The sequence below is a fragment of the Canis lupus genome, chromosome 8 (assembly GCF_011100685.1).
Source record: "Canis lupus familiaris isolate Mischka breed German Shepherd chromosome 8, alternate assembly UU_Cfam_GSD_1.0, whole genome shotgun sequence".
NCBI lineage: Eukaryota > Metazoa > Chordata > Mammalia > Carnivora > Canidae > Canis > Canis lupus.
The window spans coordinates 4,760,149-4,780,738 of NC_049229.1; the positions used below are offsets into that span (position 1 = coordinate 4,760,149).

The window sequence follows — 20,590 nt, forward strand, 5'->3', positions numbered from 1 at the left end:
CGAGCCATGGCCATACATGGAGCCTTTATGGGCCAGGAATGGGGCTAAAGGCTTTACGTTTATGATTTCACTTAATCCTTATAACAACCTGTGAAGTAGACAGTCACTCCCATTTTAAAGCTAAGAAAACAGGCACAGAAAGAATCTATCTTTCAGGAGACCACCGGCCCACTAGAACTGGAGCTGGAACTGGAAGCTGGGCAGGCCCCTGGGATCACTTGTCAGCCACCGCGCAAGGTGGCCTCCAGGGAGGCACCACAAGGGGGGGGGCTCCCTGCTCATCTCCGCGCCAGTAAAACACTGGTTTCCTTTGTCCTCCTCTGGGGGTGGGGGTGGGGTGGGTACGATTCAGACCAGCCCCCCCCAGTTTCTGTCCAAATCCCGAGACTCCGTCAGTACTGGAAAGTGTCCGATCAGTGTAAATGGGGCTCCTAGGACTGGCCACTGTAATTCCAGGTCTAAAACCCTCCCTGAAGGATGTGCCATTACACTATGAAAAAACCCCGTTCAGTAGTAGGACCCACGTTTTCCTTCCTAGGGTAGTAAAAGAAAGGACTTTAAGGACAACTGACAGAAAGCTTCGGCTTTGTGGCATTATACTGACGCAGAGCATTCGGTGCACGTGGTCAGAGCGTGTAACAGAAATGTTCTTTGGAGATTGTGAATCATCCAAACCATGTTTAAGATCTCTGGATAAAGCTGAGAATTTATGGGCTCATTTTTCTTCTCTTTATGTCATCTGACAAATAATGAGTGGCAAAGCAATTAAGATACAACGTCATAGGACAAAGGCTCATATCTAGTGTTGACAAGGGAGACCAGGACTGGTGGTTCCTGTCCTGCCTCTGACACATCTAAATGTGGGCTGTGATGGGGTCAGGCTCCGTTTAAAGGGCCATCCGCCGGCTGGCTGAATACACAAAGACAGGAAAAATAAAATGCATGCTCTGTAAGAAAAAATGTTGTGCTCCACCTGGGCATCATTAGCATATAGGATGTCTAAAAGACAACGTGATGGTAGTGGCAGCACAGGGCAGCCACGGACTCACTCTCCGTTCTGTCCACGGCTTCCCATGGAACCGAGGGAGGCAGGACAGCTTGGCCTCACTAGCCCGCGGCCCGCAGCGCCTGGTGGCCTGGGCCCTGCAGCAGCCCCTGAACACCGGCACTCAGCAGCAGAAAGCAGAAAATGTGGCATGAAATGTCAGGGGTGGGGAGTGAAAACATGACTCAGGAAATCCGGAGGCTCCAGATGGGGCTCAAGGGACAATATATAATAGGGGTCAAGGCAGGAGGTTGCATTACAGCAGTAATTGAGCTGAAATGCATAGTACATTTAATTTCCTTGACAGCTTTAATTTGCTGGTTTAAGTCTAGTAAGCGTCCAGGGAAGCCGGGTGCCCTACCATCCGAAGCCTGCTGAAGTCATTTCTTCCTTTCTTTGCAAAAGACAAGATGACCAGGGCCACTGAGGAGGCAAGTTTGAGAGTCAACGGTGTGCATTTCTCAGAACTCCCCAGTGACTGTCAAGCAGGCAGGATGGAAGCTGCTGGGAGCCGCTGTGAACTGGCACCGTGCCGTGCTGCGGGGTGAAGCAGGATTTAAAAAGGGTTGCATGGCCAGGCGAGAGGTCATGGAGGGAGGACAGGTTGGCGGGGAGGTCAGGAATGAGGAATTTTGCATCAGGCTGGCTCTGGCTCTGCAAAATCGTTTTATATGTAATTCCAGGATTTTCAAAAGCAAAACAAAGGAAAATCCGTCTTCCGCACCACCCTGTTGAGGGCCGTGAGTGCATCCACGTTTACAGAACAAAGCGAGAGTCACCTTGTGGGTGGGATGTGCTCTTGTCTCATGTCGCTTAAGTCTTTACAGGTCTCTGATAATGGCCCACCTGGGGCATTTACTGGTTTTAGTGACCCTTGGAAATACCGTCACCTGCCTAGCCGTGCCCAGAAGGGCAAGAAGGTGTCCAGAAGCGATTTCAGGGCCACCTAGGAGCACAGCTCAGCTCTCCTCTCGCTGCCAGTTTGTGCCTGCCTGTGTGAACGTGCAGACGTATGTCCAGCCAGCACCCAGGCTCACCTCCGCCGGGGGAAGAGGCACGCCGAACGACTATCAACAGAAATAACACTCAAACATTTGCATTCCTGTCAAATTTATTTCTGGTATTTTTCTCCCCACTCTTTTTCTCTCTACCTCCCTCACTGCTCGCCCTCAATCTGTTTGTGTAGGCAGATGATGATTATGATGGGTCAATAGTTTTTCCTAAGCATGTCCTCGCTGACAGCAAGGGGGAAGGCATCACTGATTTTTCTTTTTTTAAAATAGCACTTAGCATGTGAATCCTTTCCCCCAAATTGAGAATTAGTTGTGGTATGATTGCTAACAAATACACAGCATATTAAGAAAAAGTCATCTCTGCAAGGCAATGGGTTTATAATTTGTTTGCAAGAACTGGTGCCTTTAACTACATAATTAACTTCAGGCTGCTTTCTTCATCTAGCCAAGCCACCTCTCTATCCTTTCTTTTCTGAAAACTAGAGACCCCAGTCTTGCCCTTCCACCCAAGAAACACGTCAAAGTCCTGTCTGCTTTAAAGGGACATGTCCGCGCCAAGCCAGGGAGCTGCTCTGGACAGTGTCACCCAAGTCACTTTCCTTGAACACAAAAGGGTGATGCGGTAGTTATTTCTATAAAAATAAATTGAAATAACTTGATCAAGTCTTCTTTCCAATTTAACAGAACATGAAACTAGTTTGCTGAATGAGGGCACACGTTGTAATGAATATTTGAGTTGAGCACATCCCCAGTATCAGCAGAAAGGGAACGGTTCATTGGCTTAAGTCCTTCACCCATGAGAAGAAAAACAACAACAACAAAAAAACCAAAAACAAACAAACAAACAAAAACAACAACCCTCTTGCTGGATAGAAGCTCATTGTCTAAATTAGGGTTAGCTTTTTTGTCTTTTTTATGTTTCAAGTTTTCCCATTAGGACACATATAAGAAAATGCTATCATTATGCCAATCCTAGCTCTTAGGTCTTTGGTAGGCACACAAGATGTTCCCAGCACGATCAAAAGCATGATGATGCCTGCCTATTGGGTCGTGTTTTACAGATATGACAAATAATTGAGAGAAACAAATTTTCATCACAGAGTTAAAATATTTAATGACAAAATTAGGTTAACGGTAATTGTGAATCGTAGAGCAGGTGTTACTTATCTCTGAAAGAAACAAAAATTATATTTGACATCCTAGAGAAACTTCTGAAGAATTAATAACTGTATAACAGACAGCAGCGGTGTCACGATTCTAAAAATGAAAAGCAAAACCTATCTTTATTATCTCTTATTGAGGGCATTCTGTAAATATTTTTACATAAATGCACAATCTTTGTTAGCCACAAAAGTAGTAGTATTAAGACAGATTTCACTGTAATTGCAAGTCTAACACAATCTTTATTTTTTCAGAGCTTAAAAAAAGTTAACTACTGATCTTGTTACATTTTACAAATACATTCTTTAATATGAAACATTAACCTGAATAACTGTATACATCCTGTACGCAGATATCTAATACTAGTGAGGAATACTACAGCTACGTTCCAGGAAGAAGTAGTAATACTGGGAAGCTTCTCTACGTGTGGTCAGCACAACTGAAGTCCTTCACAGAGATGGAGTATCCCGAAAACTTGTAATGAAGTGCAGAAGTGAAAACAAAAAATTAGCTGTCTTCTAGCAGCTTCACCAAATGAATTGGTCCCAAAGAACGTGACATTTTAGCGATTTGCTTTAAGTTAACACTGTGTTAATATTTTTGTTTTGCAGCACCTTCTACAAAAGGATAGCAAAGAACTTCACATGTGTCATCATGGGGCAGCTCTGTAAGAGGTCAGGAGGTGGAGGAAAGCCAGGGGCTTGCTGTTCTGGCCTGGTTGGGGTGGAGGGAGGCCTGGGTGGGGTGTTGACCCAGGGAGGTCGAGGGTGTGGCCACTGCACGGAAGCAAATCAACAGAGGGAGCTAACAGGTGTTTTTCTAGTCCACGCTATTTCCAGTAAGACTGACATCTAAAAGGATAAACAGAGAGTGAAACAAGAGGGCAAGATGTGAGGAGTAGCTGTCACAATTCTACCAAGGGAGGAAGAATCTCAAATTTCACAGTATGCTTATGACCTCAGCCTCTGCTACTTTAGAAGCAGCTCTGCAAACACCCTTGTTAGATAGTTGGCAACAGATTTTATTTTTGAGTTTGGCCAGTTGTCAGGCGGTTTGAGACTTACCCTTTCAATTATTTATACCAACTATGTCTCTGAAGCTAGAATCCAGTTTCAGAAGATGAATATATCTGTATGTATGTGTGTTTTCTGACCTGAGGTCTGCAAACAAAACCCATTTGGAGTGGTATTTTGGATTTTTCTTAGAAATTATAAATGCTTCTCATGGTACTCATCAGATAGATAGCAAGTTCCTTGCTGCTTTGACTTTTCTAGACACTGAAAGAAAAGTACAAAATATTATAGTAAACTTATATGGTTTACCATATTAATTTTACAGAGTTTTCTTGAACTGGATCATCCTCCTAAGCGGATTCAGAAATTTGTCTCCAGTAAATCCCATCTCCCTTTTGACATGTACTAAGATAATTTTTTCCCCCTATAGCCCAACTTTGTCTCCCAGGGAATATTTTATCAGGAAAACTTAAGCTATTTAAGTCAGCATAAATAATCCTAAAGTCATCCTCTGCTGCTGTTAAGAGGCTACAGTGCACATGGACTCAGGCGGCTCAATGGGTAGGAAGGAACAGAAAGGGGTCCTGAACATTCAGGCAGCTTAAAAATCAATGCGCTACAGCAAGAGGCTGAGACTGCGTCTGGGATGTGCAGCTTGCCTCCTTGTTTCACGAAGACAAAAAGCATAGCATAGCTTTTATGTTTAGCATTTAACCCTCAAAGAAAGAAAAATCCCAGACTCTAAACCCAGCACTCTCTGGAATAATCCAAGATCAGGAGGCGTGGGAGCCAACTTTATTCATTCTGACTGCAGGGTAAAGGCTTCACGACCATGTTTTATGTCAGACCGGGCAAGCTGCAATCACCATGAAATCCAATTTGTCAAGACACCCACACCTGAAATTACACTAAATAAATAGACAGCAAATAACATCAGAACCTTCAAAAATCAGATACCAAGAAACTGAAGGCCATCTCCCAAGGATAGGGCGAGGGTGCTTCTAAAATAGGCATGACTTTGTAAAAAGAAAAATGTAGTATCTTTTCACATTATCATTTACACTGACCTTTATCTGGACAAATCAATTCTTGATAAAAATCCAGGCTCTTTTTGATATTGGCTGCCACAACTGGGGACAATGACAAAAGAAAGAGACATCCCCCAAATGCACAGAGGGTTTTAAATAGGCTTTTCCTTACCTCTTTGATCTCTCGTTTTTACCCTTCCTATGATAACTGCAAATAATCAGCATGGAAACAAGTACTGGAAGTATTTAGACTGTAGCTCAGAAAGTAGATTTCTATCTGTTATTCTGATTTTTTTTTTTTTTGAATGCTGGTGATGGCTCATGCAAAAGATTACTACATAAAAGCAAAATCTAAGACTGCCGTTTCTCCTGATAAATCTGATTGTTTTCCAAAACACAGGCTTATGTTTCAAGATATAGAATCTTAACCTTCAAATTAAGAGTGGCTAGGAGACAGGGAAACAGTAACAATGTTACTGCAGCTTTGATTTCCAACCAGGAACAATAACATCTGCTGTCACCATATGGAAAGGTCTTCGGCCTAATATCACATTTTTTAAAAAGTAATCTCTACACCTAAAGTGGGGCTTGAACTCGTGACCCCAAGATCAAGAGTCGCATGCTCTTCTAACTGAGCCAGCCAGGCACCCCTCTGGCTTAATATCAAGAAAACTACAATGACATGTTGTCAGTTTAGACCCAGCTCAGCGTATCAGTTGGTCCAAATTTCATATTCAAACTACTGAAAAAAAAATGAAAAAGAAGAGAAGACACATATGAAGATATACATACAGATAGTAGAAAAAAAAACCAAAAACCAAACAAAGCTGATGCCACTGCAGCGTTTCTTAGCACAGTCATTAGTGAAATGTGTAGACACATTTTTTCTTTCATATTAATGTCTGAAAAGGAAAAGCAAAAAAAAAATCTAAATGTCCATAAACTGAAAAAAAAAAAAAAAAAAAAAAAAAGAGGAAGAAGCAAGCAGAGGTCCGGATTTCTTGTATAAACTGCTGAGCAGACTCTTCCATTCCTCTTGAGAGGAGCATCACTGAGGTGGGCGGTTTCTCAACATTTGTGCTTCATGGCAAGCTAAGGAAACAGAGGGATGGCAAAGTTAGGCATTATTAGCATCGGGGAGAACTGGCCGTGCGGCTCCCCTCCCCAGATCCACCATGAGAGGCAGCACCGAGATTCTACTTGCTGTGGCCACCGCCAGCGTATTCCCAGGGCATCTAGTGGGTGCGCAACATTTTCCCCAAGAGCCCACTGAGCACGCCTTTCCCATTCCTTCCTGATGTGAGTCCACTGGTGAAGGCATCCTGGGGGCGGGGTGGGGGGCGCTGTTAGCTTCCCGCAGTCCCCGCCGCAGGGCCGATGAACAGCCCCGCAGGCCCAGGCCGGTGGGCGACCGACGACGTAGGGACAGAACCAAGCGCTCTGGGCTCCCGGGTTACTAGTGATCCAGGAAAGCCAGCGCCCCTCAAATGTAAGTATTCACTGATATCTCATAAAGTATTAAAAATCAGCTGTAGAAAGACAACTGCCATTCATCCACCTCCTCAATATCCAGGCTGGACCTTCCACCCCGTCGAAAGCCCTGGATGCTTAAGTGGTGTTACTGCCGAGGGCTGAACACGAGACCCAGTCCAGACCTTCGTTCGTTGCCCCTCCCGCCGGTGTTCGCCAACGTGGCTAGCGGCAGTGGGAGACCTTCATCAGCGGGAACACTGATACCTCGGTACCATTCAGTAGCTCCCTGAGCCCAGCCAGAGCCCACGATGATATACTTAAGGAAACAACAGGCAGGTGCGGAACATAAAGTGAAATCGGACTTTGCTTTTCTTAGTCCCTTCCAAGGAGCCCATACACTGTGGTGGACCCGAGGGCAGAGCTGAGCCTGAATTGTGATTCCTCATGTGTCTAGAGTCTGGCATTAGGGATTAACCACTGGGGTTGGGACGGGGAGAAGAGGACAGGGTCCAGCCATTCGGAACCGCTTTGAGCAAACAGCAGGTGATTCCCTGCAGGCACCTGCTACGTAGAAAGCCCTGTCATCTGCTTCATGGCCAGGCTCCTGGTCCTTGAAGAATTAGCCAGGGATCCCCCGATTCCACACAGTCGTGCTGTCCATCACCCTGGCCAGTGTCAGTGATCCATTTCTCCACTGTCACCCAGAGCGATCTGAGGCTCCCCTTCCTTTTCCTTGGTGTCCTCCAGAACAGAGTCATCACCCTGGGGCTGCCACCTCAGCTAGGCCCGCTGCAACAGCCACAAACATTTCCCCTGCAGCTGGGCGCTGGGCCATGTGATGGAGAGGGGACCGCTGGACCTAGTCCTTGTGCTGCTAAAATTCACCTCAGCTGAAAGAGCTCCTCGAGCCCCTCCTCCTGGGGGAGCCAACCTAACCGGGACGCCCAGGCCGCTGCCGTGCTCAGGGCTGTGGGTTTTTGCTAAGAAAGGTGCAGGTGGCCAATAACTCCTGACCTCCAAGGGTTTACAGTCCAGGAGACGCGGGGGGTGGAGATGGCAGAGCCAGGGCCCCCCTTCCGGTCTGTTCCACTCCCCCGTCACACGCGGCATGGGCTCCACTTCTTGCCCCGTGTCTAGTTTTAGTACATTATTTACAACGTGGACCCTTCAAATCAACACGGGGCTGTTAGTGTTGTGCATAATGAATACCAAACATAAATATTTGACCAGTGCTGCTGTCCTGTTATTCACTGAGCTGTTAACCTTCAGCTAATGGGCTTAGCCGGTTCACCCCCAGTCATTAATCTTCAGAACAATTGTACTAACTGCCTGTACGAGGCCCTCGTTGCCGCGTGTCTGGGCTGGCGCTAAGCGGAGCCCCGGCCGGGTGGGGCTGTGGCCAACTCGGCAGCGCAGAAATACGACCGGATTGGGCATCTTACTATTTGAAGTGTCTCTGCAGAAAGTGGCAGTCATTTCCATGTTGCCTAGGGTTTTGTTGTTGTTGTTTGTTGCTTTTAAAAATTCTCTGGGAGTTAGAAGTTTTGGAATAGGGAAGGTGGGCTGCTGTTGCTTCTCTGCTGCAAATTTGCTGCATGACCTTGAGCTCTAAAGTCACAACTGCTCCGTACCTCAGTCTCCTCATGTTTATAATTATCACCTCCCACTCAAATGCTTATGGATCAGTTTAGATGTCAGAGTTCCTACAAACAAGGAGATTAAAATTTCCTTCTGGTATATTTTGTTTTCTGAATATGTCATGGAAAGCTTTCTGTTTCAAAGCTATGTAAACGACTCCATCTAAATAGTAACAAAGCATCTCTCACATTTGGGGGCAGTTTTAAGGGACCTGGACTCTTGAAGTCCCTTCTGGTTCAGGGACCCAAAGGAAGCAGGTGACCATAGTAGGGACAGAGGCCACCACTCCTTGCCAGTGAGGGAAATGCCACTTACCACTCCCTCCCCTAGAAACATTAGCTTGTACAAAACAGGGCAGATCATTGTTCATTTCTGTGAGAAATGTCATCTGAGGATGCCTAGGTGTGGGTGCTGCTCTTGCCTGCTGACTCACTGCTTGTGGCGGGTGTCATACCATGGCATACTCTGCAATGTTGTGCTTTTCGGGGCAGGGAAAGGAAAGTGAGCAGGCCTGCTCTCTGGCTGAGCTGTACTTTCCTAAGGACTGAGGCGGTGCCAAGCCCACAGCTCAGGAAGGAACCATGCTTCCTCAAGGCAGGCTGAACAGAGCTTGGGGGAGGGCTGTGCAGGAGCATTTTCTATCTGCTCTCTTGGACACAAGCACCCACATGTCTTGAGGGCAGGGTTGTGCAAAGGTGATCCATCAGTAATGTACCTGGGTCACTGCAGGAGTCCTGGGAAGTTAGAAAGATCCTTTTTCCTGCAAAGGGTAAGGGAATCCCACACTCTCTGGTTGGGGTCATGTGCCCTTAACTGGGGAGCATGGGGGAATCGTCACTTGATCTTGCTGTTGTCGCTCAGGGTGCTAACATGTACCCTGTGTCTCAACTTGTAAACACAGCCCACTGTTTATGAATCAACAGAGCTGTCTGTCTGGGGGTGGAGGGTGGGTTCTACCTCTGAATGCTCTCCTCACCAGCAGGTCTGGTGGGTAGGGGCTGGGCCAATGAAATGACATCTTCACAGTCAGGCCACGCCAGTGGCTTTAAATCAGGAGTCTTAGTCCCTGGAAAAATAGTCATGCCTTATCTAAAGAGGTCAACCTCCTCCTTAGGAATACTGCCAATACTGGTGATTCATAAGCACACATCCCAGTTGTAGAAAACCATGTCTGGCCAGGACAGCATCTAGCTCACACTCCCTCAAACACACTAACTGACACCAGCAACTCCTTCATCTCCCCCTTAGAACACCCCCAGGGCAGGGAAACCAAAACAAGGGCAGACTGTCCTCTCCTTCTTCCATCTCTACTGAAAACAGGCCACTGGCTGGCAGTGGTCAAGGCCAGAGGCCTCTTTGCCTTTGATGGTCTAATCAGCTTCTGTTCTGACAGCCTTGATTCAAGGGTTGTTTTGTGTTTAGAAAGTACCAGCATTTAGCAGGAGCCTTGCCTACCCCACTTGTGGTGGTGGTGGTGGCGGTGGTGGCGGGGCGGGGGGGGGGGAGCACAAACTCTTTACCACCAATCCCTCCCCATCCCTTTGTTGGGATCCTCTACCACATTTCTCCATTCCCCTAAAGTGCTTGTTATGTGACTGAATGGGGCAGGTTCAACAGAACCATTTTCATGGAAATAGTTATGACCAGTGGTAATTTAGGTTTATATATGCCAGATATTGTGATAACAGATTTATAGGTTTGAATTCATTCAATTCTCTCTCAAGGCCCTAGGAGACAGGCCCTGTTATTAATTAGCCTCATTTTACTGAGAAGGGAATTGGGGCTTAGAGAAATTAGGCACTTGCTCAAGGTCAGTGGGATGGATATAAAACACAAGACGTTAACCACACCATCCCGCCTTCCCAAGCTCCTAGCAAACTTGGCCACCACATCAGGGAAACAGGGTGACTGGGGCCAAGAATCATGGCCATCTGGTCAGGTTATCCAACCCAGTGTTTGTACAGCGTCCTCCGAGGGGGACGCCCACATGGATGACCTCCAGGTATTGTCTACTCCATCTTGGGAAGAGCGATGGTAACCTGGTTCATGGCTTAATCATCTGCCTAAACTCTGGTCTTAGCAGAATCTTATCAGTGCACTGCTGGATGGTCTATTCTGTGTGGTGAGGCACAAAAGAGATATACCTGTGCTATCGTCCCTCCCAGACTTGAAGACAATTACAAAATTATTCCCTTTGGCTTTCTCTTCCCCATATCAACACTTTGAATGTTTCTCCAGACTTCCACCTGCCCCCCCCAACCAAATCACAACATTTTGCTGTTGTTATCAGTGAAGCTGGGGGTGGGGGGGGAATTCTGGCATTTCCATGTCATCATTTTTGCTGTATCACAAAGGCTGGAGGAGGGATGTTAAATGTGAACCTTCAGGAAATCTTAAACCTGAGCTCCCTCTTTCTGTGACAAGCAAGGGTCTGGTCTCCAGCAGGACCACCTGCATTTTTAGCCAGATCTGGCCAATTCTCCTCCAGGGAAGCCCACATGGGTCCCCCAGGGTGGGGGCAGGGGTGCAGGAAGACCCTGTGGTGACAGAGGGCCAAAGACACAAAGAGCAGGGTCTGTGCGAGGGGGATGCAGGACAGGAAGGCAGGAAGCATCCCGGGGATTCAGATCCACCATTGGCCCTGGGCCTGAGCCCCTGAGAGAGACCAGCTGGCCTCAGCCGGGGAGACTTTTCTTGTTACTTGTCAGTCAGGTTGTCCATTCTCGTTTCTGCAGCAGAAATGGGGTTTTCTGTTGAAGCAAGTTAATTTTTGCCCCAAAGGTCACCTGAAAAGCATATCTGAGAGGACAGATTGTGAGCCGGAGATGCCAACAGTTATCAGCAGGGGTTGTGTCTGGAAACCTAAATTCTAATCACTAGCCAGACAACTGCCCTTTGACCTGAAACATAAGATCAGTAATAAATCCTCTTTATCACCTGACCAACAGGGCTGCTCTTTCCTTTGGTTTGTGACTGCCTCAGAGAGCCAGCTGCCAATAAAAACTCCCCTTTCCCCTTCTGAAAGGCACACTCTTAGGGAGTGTGTGAATGTGCACGTGTGTGCCTGTGGTCACATGGGAAATGCCGTGACCTGAATTCAGAGCAGGTAGGAACCTTGCAGGCAGCTCTGCACGAGTCAGGTCAGCCTCAGAGATCCAAGGCCCCTTGCAGAGGGCAGCCGGCCCTGAGACGCCCTGCGCCCTGGGACTAGAGCTTGCTTTTCATACAGCGAAGAGATAAAAACACAGGATGCTGGGCTCACGACCATGACCGGAAAAGGACGGCGAGGAAAAGCAAGTATGAGCAGCCCAAAGTCCTTTTTCCAGCACTGGCCATAGGAGGAGAGATATTCTTAGATTTGACCTCCTCTGCTCCCCATCCTGTTCCCTGAAACTTGAGCCCTCACAGTCTGGCCAAGAACTAAAGATGTTCCACATTTCCCAAAGATCCAGATCCAAGGTCAGAGACAGAGATAAAGATGTTGGAAAGGAGAGAAATGAAGGAACAGGTACAAGAAGAAACCCTTCACGATTCTGGTACTTATTAAAGCAGCAGGTTGTATTGGGGAGGGGGTGTAAAAGGGCTTGATTTTGATTTTGTATCTCCCACCATGGGAAACACACTGAAGTAAGTCTCCTGGGGTGAAGCTCCCTGAGCACCCGGAGGCGGACCTCTGCCCCTCTGCAGGACCCACCTTGTGAGCAGTTTCCGCGAACTGCTGGGCGCTGTTCTTCATGTCTTCCGTCTTCTCCTCAGCTCGGCCTAACCGCTCCCCACGCTCATTCAAGGCCTGGCTTGCTTTCTGTACGGCGCTGGTCACGCTGTCGGCTGCCGAGTGGAGGATGCTGTTTCCTGAAGAAGCACAAGCAAGGGCATCAGAGGCTGTCTCGGCTGACCTCCAGCGACTGAGCTCTGCGAGGGCTGAGCACCTGCAAGTGCAAGGCGGGTCCCTACAGAGAAGCCTCGAGGATCTAGGCATGTGTCACCATTTCTCTGATCTCACCTGACTGTGCACGTGCAGGAAGAGTACCCACAGCCTGCACAACCTGCATGACTTGGGCAAAAGCTGACGGCTACTCTTGCATCCCCTTCCTGGCACCGCCCTCACTCCATTCTACTGCCATTCTGTTTGGTGAGGGCCCAAAGGATAGGGGCCATCTGGATTTAGGACTTGGCTTGCGAAGGTAAATAGAAAGCCTGACAAGTTCATAGAATAAGACGAGTTCAGTTAGACCTATCTGGATCTTACGTGCTTTTCCTCTTGACCTGGGTTTTAGGTGAAAACCCACATGAAAAGGGGGCACAGAACTTTCCTAGAGAGAATGCTCTGTATTCCTTTCAACTCCTCCCTTCCATTTTACCCTGTCATGACTAGATGCACAGCTTCATGTAAGGAGCTGTGGATCGGTCTCAAAGTTCAGGGGAGATGTGCCAGCTCCCAACCTTGAATCCTGAGCTATGGCTTGGTTGGTTGGCCCTCCCTGCCTCTGATCTCCAAGTTTATGAAATATGGGGCTTCAATACTATACTTAGCCAGGAGGTAGAAAATGGAGACAGACGCCAGCCATAGAAGAAACTGAGCACCTTTAGATTCACAAGAAATTGAAAACCATCACATTTCAAAGAGTTACGCATCCCTGACATCCCATTTGCCAGGACTGGAAAACAGAATTCAACAGTGAAGAACTGGCAGATGCATAACCCACTGAGAACCAGCGACTTGCAAAATGACAACCCTAGAAAATTTATAGCTGTATTTTGTTAACACTGAGTAGAAGATATTTAATGGCATTTTATGTAATAGCTTTATGTCTTTGAATAAGTTTATTACATCGCTTAACTTTGTACTTGGGATGGATACATCTAGCCACAGACAGCTTTTAATAGAAATGTAATTTCCCCTGGTCTCAGCTGTAAAGGCTTCCTGATTTCTCCTCTGTGGGAAAAGCCTGTGGTTTGTGGAACAGAATCTCAGGCAAAGAAAGTGCCTGGCCCCCAGGAAGGATTTTGTAAATTGTTCACCATTTTTCTTCTTTAGGAGTGGATTTTTAAGGCCTTCCTCTATGTGCTAAGGCAAGGAGAACAGGGGTAGTAGCTGAGTATTACTCAGTTGTAGTAAGCCCTCCATGAGCCAGGATAAATCAACACAGATTGATAGGGACTAGCAGAGATGGGGCTCTGGAGGAAACTGGTTGAATACAAGGGCTGGAATGGAAGGTCTAGGTCTTTAGAAGGGTCCTGGAGGAGGAGAAATTTTGGTCCCCCTCTACTTTCAAATCATATTCATGACTACAATAATAGCCTATGTTAGACCACTGCTGAACATGTGAAGAGCATTTTGCAATCTTAAGCACCTTGACAAATGCTATCTCGTTTGACTGTCCCACAAATTCTATTGAGAAGACTGAGTGTAGTTGAGGTTAAGTGGCTTGTGCAAGGTCATATCCCTAGGGAAGTGGCATGGTCAGCACTGTGGAACCTGACTTTCCAATGACTTGTCCTTATTCTGTACCTTCGTCTTTGCAGATATGGTGTAGGCTGTGGGAAGCACTATAAGAAGACAGAACTGTGAGCAGACTAGCAGAGGCAGATTTTGACAGATTATTTCCCAAAGTAATGCCTGATTATTTCTGTCCTTAAGATATCCCTTTTGGTCAGTGAAGAGTTCTTACCCATGCTGCATTGTAAGTCAAGTGGTCTCGAGAAGAAAGAGGCCAGTGGGATGGAATGAGAGGATGGAAGGGACTGGAAGGTGCGGAGGAGTGGGGAGAGCACACTAACATTTCATCCCTTTCTTGCTTCCTTTCACATACCTAGTGCTTAGCCACCAGAGGCTAGGGAAAATATGGGGCAGGGAATCTGCAACTTCATATCCAGGAATAGCTGCATTAAACCAAAGGGATTTTAGAATTAGCTACCGTAAAGTGAGGAGGGCACATAACCAGAACTTGTCTTTTCCCATCAAGACTGCCCCTCATGATGTCCTCTGAGTTAGACACATCTGTGTTTCTGGAATGAACCTGCTACGCATAAGTCATACTGTTTTCTTGTCATGACTTCCTTAGCCTTGTACAAGGTGTCAGGTCACACTGCATCCAGTTTTACGGGATACTGTTTAACCAACAGGCATTATAACTAAAAAAGAACCAAATGTTGTCTTCACTATTCAAAGATGACCCGGATGGCCACAATCAATAGAAAGTCCACCTCCAGTTATTTTCAGACATGAGGATGAATTTGAACAAATCTCAGGGCCTTAGTTGAAATGGCCTCTCTTTCCTGGTTTCAATTCTAACCATATTTCAGGCTCAGTGAAGTCTCATCAGCTTTATCAAGCTTCAGGTCAACCCCATACTCTCCTTCCTCTCAGCTCCGTAAGAACTGTCTATATCCTTCCTAGGCACTTACTCAAGGATAGTCATGGGCAACGTTTCTACCTCATTTCTTCATCTGTAGATGTGATTACTTTCCAGCCAGCTTATAAATTCCAAAGGGCACCATCGCATATGTTGGCCATTTCCTAAATCTTGAATCTTTCTCCTCTTCCCTTGGGTTTCCTGCTTGCTTACTTTCTTCTGAGATCTTGCTAAAGCTGTAGTTCTGGAGGTTCTGTCCTTGACCCTCTTTTCTCTCTCTTCTACAGACTCTTCCTAGGTCAATTTTACTCAAGTCATGGCTTCTGTGACCGAATTCTGTCTTTTGCTCTCTTGTGCTGCTAAGCTCTGGATCTGTATGTTTTCTTACTTGACAACTCCACATGAGTGTGTTTTCTTACTTGAACAACTCCAGGTGAATGACCCAAAGTCAACTGGAATTCTATATGCCTAAACCTGATCCCACTGTCTTTCCCTCCACCTCAGTCTTTCCTTTGGGGTCCTCAGCTCAGTGAAAACCCCCATTATCTTCCCAGCTCCTCAGTTCAGAAATCTGGGGTTCTAGTATACATCCTCCTTTTTACTCCAAACAACTAAAGCTCACCTTCTACACAGCTCTCTACTTTCTGTTCTTTTCACCATCTTCACTGTTTCTGTGTTGACCTAGGTCTTCCTGCTTTCAGAATTAAAGCAATAGCCTTTTGTCTAGCTCTCCCCACACCTTTTTTTTGGTTCATCTTTCACACTTTCATGCTAAATTTTTAAAAAGGTGAATCTGGTACCATCTCCCACTCAAGATAAAATTGAAACTTTTGCCTTCATACTGCTACCTCTGCCTGGAAACCTGTTTCTTATCTTAGCCTTCCTAAATGGCTCCTTCAATACACTTCAAACTCCCTCTTAGAAAACCCTGTCATGTCTAGCCCACCCTACACCTGACTGCCATTAACATACACATTATCTTGTATCTACTTCAAATGGTACATTTATGGGGCACCTGGGTGGCTCAGTCGGTTAAGTGTCCGACTCTTGATTTCAGCTCAGGTCATGATTTTAGGGTCATGGGATTGAGCCCCATGTCACTGGGCTCAGTGATGCATAGGGAGTCTGCTTGAGATTCTCTCCCTCCCTCTCCCTTGGCTCTTCCCCCTGCTCATGTGAGAATGTGCATGCACTCTCTCTAAAATAAGTAAAAACAAACAAACAAACAAAAAACTATCTACAAATGGTGCATTTACTTCATGCACATAATTGTTGGCCATCCAGGGTGAACTCCCTGAGGGCATGGACTATGCCTTTTTCATTTCTGTATTCCTGATCCATGGCACACAGCAGACACTTAATAAATGTTGGTTGACTGAGAGGCAGGAAGTATATATCATCCTTTTTATGATTTCTTCATGGCTTAGCAAAGGGTTGGACACATAACTGATGCTGTCACATGATCTAACTAAGTCCTGAAATTCTAAACTTGCCAAGTGACTAAGGAATTAGTCTGTGTCTAATGGAGTTAGCTATCTCATCTAGTGATTATGCCAGGAATTTAATGAGTTAAATAAAAAACAAAATGTAGGGGAGCCTAGGTGGGCAGTTGGTTAGGCAATGGACTCTTTTGGTTTTGGTTCAGGTTGTAATCTCAGGGTGGTGAGATTGGGCCCCACGTCAGGCTCCACACTCAGCTCAAGAGTCTTCTTGAGATTCTTTCTCCCTCTGTCCCTCCTGCTTGTGCTCTCTCTCAAATAAATAAATCTTAAAAAAAAAAAAGAAATAAAATCATGTAATATTCGATTGTTTAGGCATAATTTATATTTACGGTACATTTTATTTTAGTAATTTTTCTGCATGTGTTTCTCTAAGACATGGCTGAGACCATAGTATATATATTTAGTTCTACACCCTATGGTGGGCACTACCCCATGTCATAAAAAATTCTTTAAAAATACTGTTATAATGGCTGTATAACACTACTGTAATTTATTTGACTCTCCCTTTTAGATATTGGGTATGTTTCCAAAAATTTTGTTTTTTAAAATGAGGTTGCAGTGACAAAATGAATTATTGCATTTACACACACACGATCTTTGCCCACATCTCTGACTATTCCTAGAAGTGAAACTGCTGATTCAGAAATTATACACATTTTTGAGGCTCTTGACACATGATGAAAATTGCTTCCCAGAAAGATTCACTCAACTTTCAACACTATTCATTTGAGTGCACACTATGTGCCGGGCTCTGCTATATTGAAACAAATGGCAGAATGACTTTGAGGGAGTGATTTAATGTCTCTGATCTTCAATTTCCTCATCTATAAAATGAGGGTCATGCCATCTATGGTGTGGCTGTTGTGGAAATGAAGATGAAATGTATACAAAGTGCCTATAGGTGCTCAATGGATATTTGTCTCTCCACCTCCCTAAGACCATATTTGCTCTCTTGGAACTTTGGAAAAATGGCACAATCCCATCCAACTCCATTGCATGTCTCCCTCTCTACTCTCCTATTTTGCAGCTAAGTGTCTTGAGGCTCACAGAAGACACTTCATAGGTATCTTTGTACACCTGCTGTGTGTAGCTCAGTGTGTTGCTCTGAGAGGCAGCTGAGCACAGGCTCACTAAAGTATGCTTTACTCAAAAGCTGGGGACCATCATATTGTGTTGAGTTAAATCTGGAAATGAAACAGTCTCCTAAGGCAGATAGAATAGTAATTCTCTCTAAATGGACAGGAAGCATATTAATACCCAAATTTATTCGAGTAGTCTGAGAAACAGGCTGTCAACCACAGCAAATAAAGTCAATTGCCTTTTAAATTATAGTGTCTGGAGAGTAGAGACCAGTCTTACTTCATTAATGTTGCATTTACATCAGTTCCACTTGATATGTGCTTTTAAAATATATATGCTGGCATCTCTTGTCTTGATGCTGCATCTTTTATGTTAAGTGATTGAGCAGACTACTGAGCTAAAGCTATAACTTGAGATAAAGCAGTAACACTTTATTCAGTCACTGTTTGAAAACATAATTAAAAGAAACTTAAATGTATAAGAAAGCGAGGAAAAAAGAATAAGGTGTATTTATTGTAAAGCAAGAATAGAAAGAGGAGGAGGAAAGATTTTCAAAAGAGCACAAAACATGCCAACAGCTCAAATATCAATGTAATTTCTTTATATTGTCTTAGATTTCAGCTTGTGTCTTGGTAATCAAAATTCCCAATTCAATAGCTAAGAAAGAGGCAACTTCAGGAATTTTCAGCAGCTACTTCCTCTATCAAATATCTGTATCTCCATATCTACCTATATCTTTATATCTGTATCTATAAAGATTATATATATATTATATATATATTATATATATATAATACAATATACTCATCTTGTTGGAAAAAAGGAAAATAAAAAAAAAATAAATGATCAATAAATATATGCCAATCTATATTCAGTGCTAAGTAAGCATGCTCAGGTCAGAGCACTGTTTTAAAACCGAATAGTTTCTGGGCATCTAGGTTGAGCATCTATAACTCTTGGTTTCAACTCAGGTCATGTCTCAGGGTCCTGGGATCATGCCCCACATCAGGCTCTATGCTTAGCCTTGAGTCTGCTTGTCTCCTTCTCTCTCTGCCCCTCCCTCCACTTTCTTTCTAACAAATAAAAATATACAAAATCTTAAAAAAAATCCCGAATAGTTTTTTAATAGTTTTGCTTGGACTATTTCTACTCTATGGTCAATTTAGCCACTTAGGAAGAACTGTACAAGAATGCCCCATGTATCCAAACTAATTTAAAGGAAAACCAATTATAGAAAAAATGTAACATAGATTTGGGTTCTAATACAATAAACTCACAAAAATTGGCAGGGAGATTCATTATTTGAATCTGTTAATAGGTTAGGAATGCTGGAAATTCTCATAGTGTCTGTCCAAAGTGTTTAGTAATAATTTATTCACTAAGTAGCTTAAATAGTCCCTGTTCTATTCTTGCCTATGATATTACTATGTTTTAGCGAATCTATTTTCATGGATGGGCCTAAGGTACTCTTAAGTCTGGTCCAGTATTAGTGACATTCAAATGAACCTTCCTGGCCACAATTCTATGAGATTCACTCAAGTTGCTTTTTCCTTTCCTTTTTTGGCTTCCAATGTTCATGATCAGTGTCTTTACCACTAGAGGACATATCAGCAAAAGAAAAGTCACATGGAAACTAGGTTGCGTGCCTGCCAGGTCCTTTCTCAGATCTAAAGCCACTCTGAATCACTTATAGACTACCCTGCTTCCAGAGAGGAGGGACAGTAGTTGACCCTTGCTTGGTAACCTGGATACTTCCTAGGAGGTTCTGCTTAGGACTGTGACTTGCACTAAGCACTTTAGAAATGAATATAATTTAAATAACAGTGAAGATATTAACTTCTACAAACAGAGTAATTAAATGCAAAGGCCTACCTGGTGAAACAAGTTGGTTCTTAATTCGCAGACTCCATTAATTATCTGTGAGCTTGAGTAAATTACAGAGTTCCACATTATTGTGACTAATCAATACTAATCACATTGCTGCATCTCAATGTTGGACCACCTCTAGGATCTTCTAATGGAGATTCTCCCCAAAGTTTAAATTTCATTTGTACTTTTGTAGTAAAGACTAATCAGACAAATTCTGTTACAAATCCAGGCAATTTTATGTAAAACCTTTCTAAAAGGAAGAGTTGTTAACCCATGCTGGGCAAAGATACGGTATGCCTCTCAGCCGGTTACTTACAGAACCAGCTGCTATTCACTGAATGTCTGTTATGTGCAGGTACTGTGGTAAATTGTCAAAGTCCTCAAAGGAATATTTTCTTAACCTATTTTACAGTTGAGGAAATGAGTGTTCAAGAAGGTAGAGTAGCTTACCTAATATCACCCAGATTTTGATCCCAAAACTCTTTTAAAAAATACTTTTAAGAATAGTATACACTTTAAAAAAAAGAATAGTATACACTTAAACTGTACCACACAATAATCTGATATACACAATGAAATAATTATTACAATCAAGCTAATTAACCTACCCATCCTGGATTTTTTTTTCCTTTCCTTTTTTTTTTTTCCTTTGGTGAGAGCACCGGCAATCTACTTTTAGCAAATTTCTAATATTCAATACAGTATTATTAACTAGTCATCATGCTGTGCATTAGATCTCTAGAATTATTCATCCTATATAATTTCACTTTTGTATCCAGAGGACCAATATCTATTTCCCCCATCTCCCTGCCCAGGGAAGTGAGACAGAAAGAAAAAAACTACATGATCTCGCTTATACAGGGAAGCTAAAAAAGTCAAATACATAGAAACTGAGAGTTGATCCCAAAGCTCTTGATGACTATGTCAGCATTTCCCAAAGTGGTTCTGTGGTTTAAAAGAGCATACATAGAAAACTCCATTCTATGATAAAAATGACTTTATAAAGTGCCGATCTAGCTGGTTCCTTTATTGCAGAACTTTGGAAAACCTTTAATATGCTAATGTAAATTGTGAATCAGAAGGAGGTAGGAATGGGAGCAGTAGAGATCTGCCAGCAGAATTTCTGAAACATATTTATTCACAGGGTCCTTTTGTATAGATTATTTTAGTAGGGTGGATTTCTGCAGAATCTGCTTTGGGAAATGCTACAACAAACTATACTGACTCCTAAGTTAAAGGAGGAAGAATAAATCCAGGCTGTCTTCATCAATTTAGTAATAGATAGACAAGTCATGTAATTACATTAAAAAGGCGTGCTCTATAGAGACAGTAGAACAGATATAGCATGCTGAATGGTAGTTCCAGAATTATCTTTTGTCTCAAGTTGGTGGCTAATTTCAGGGACCATGAAA

The 20,590-nt window shown here is 44.1% G+C and overlaps 1 protein-coding gene across 10 annotated transcripts in view; it reads right to left on the bottom strand.

Moving 5' to 3' along the window:
• Positions 1-3,146: 3,146 nt before the first annotated feature.
• STXBP6 (syntaxin binding protein 6) overlaps positions 3,147-20,590 on the bottom strand; it is a 238,859-nt gene continuing 221,415 nt past the window's right edge. For all 10 annotated transcript variants that reach the window (XM_038544365.1, XM_038544366.1, XM_038544367.1 and 7 more), the window contains 2 exons: positions 12,066-12,223; positions 3,147-6,352 (listed from right to left, as the gene is read on the bottom strand). In XM_038544365.1, coding sequence (XP_038400293.1) covers positions 6,329-6,352; positions 12,066-12,223 — 182 coding nt within the window. In that variant the 3' untranslated portion in view covers positions 3,147-6,328. The remainder of the gene's footprint in view (positions 6,353-12,065; positions 12,224-20,590) is intronic.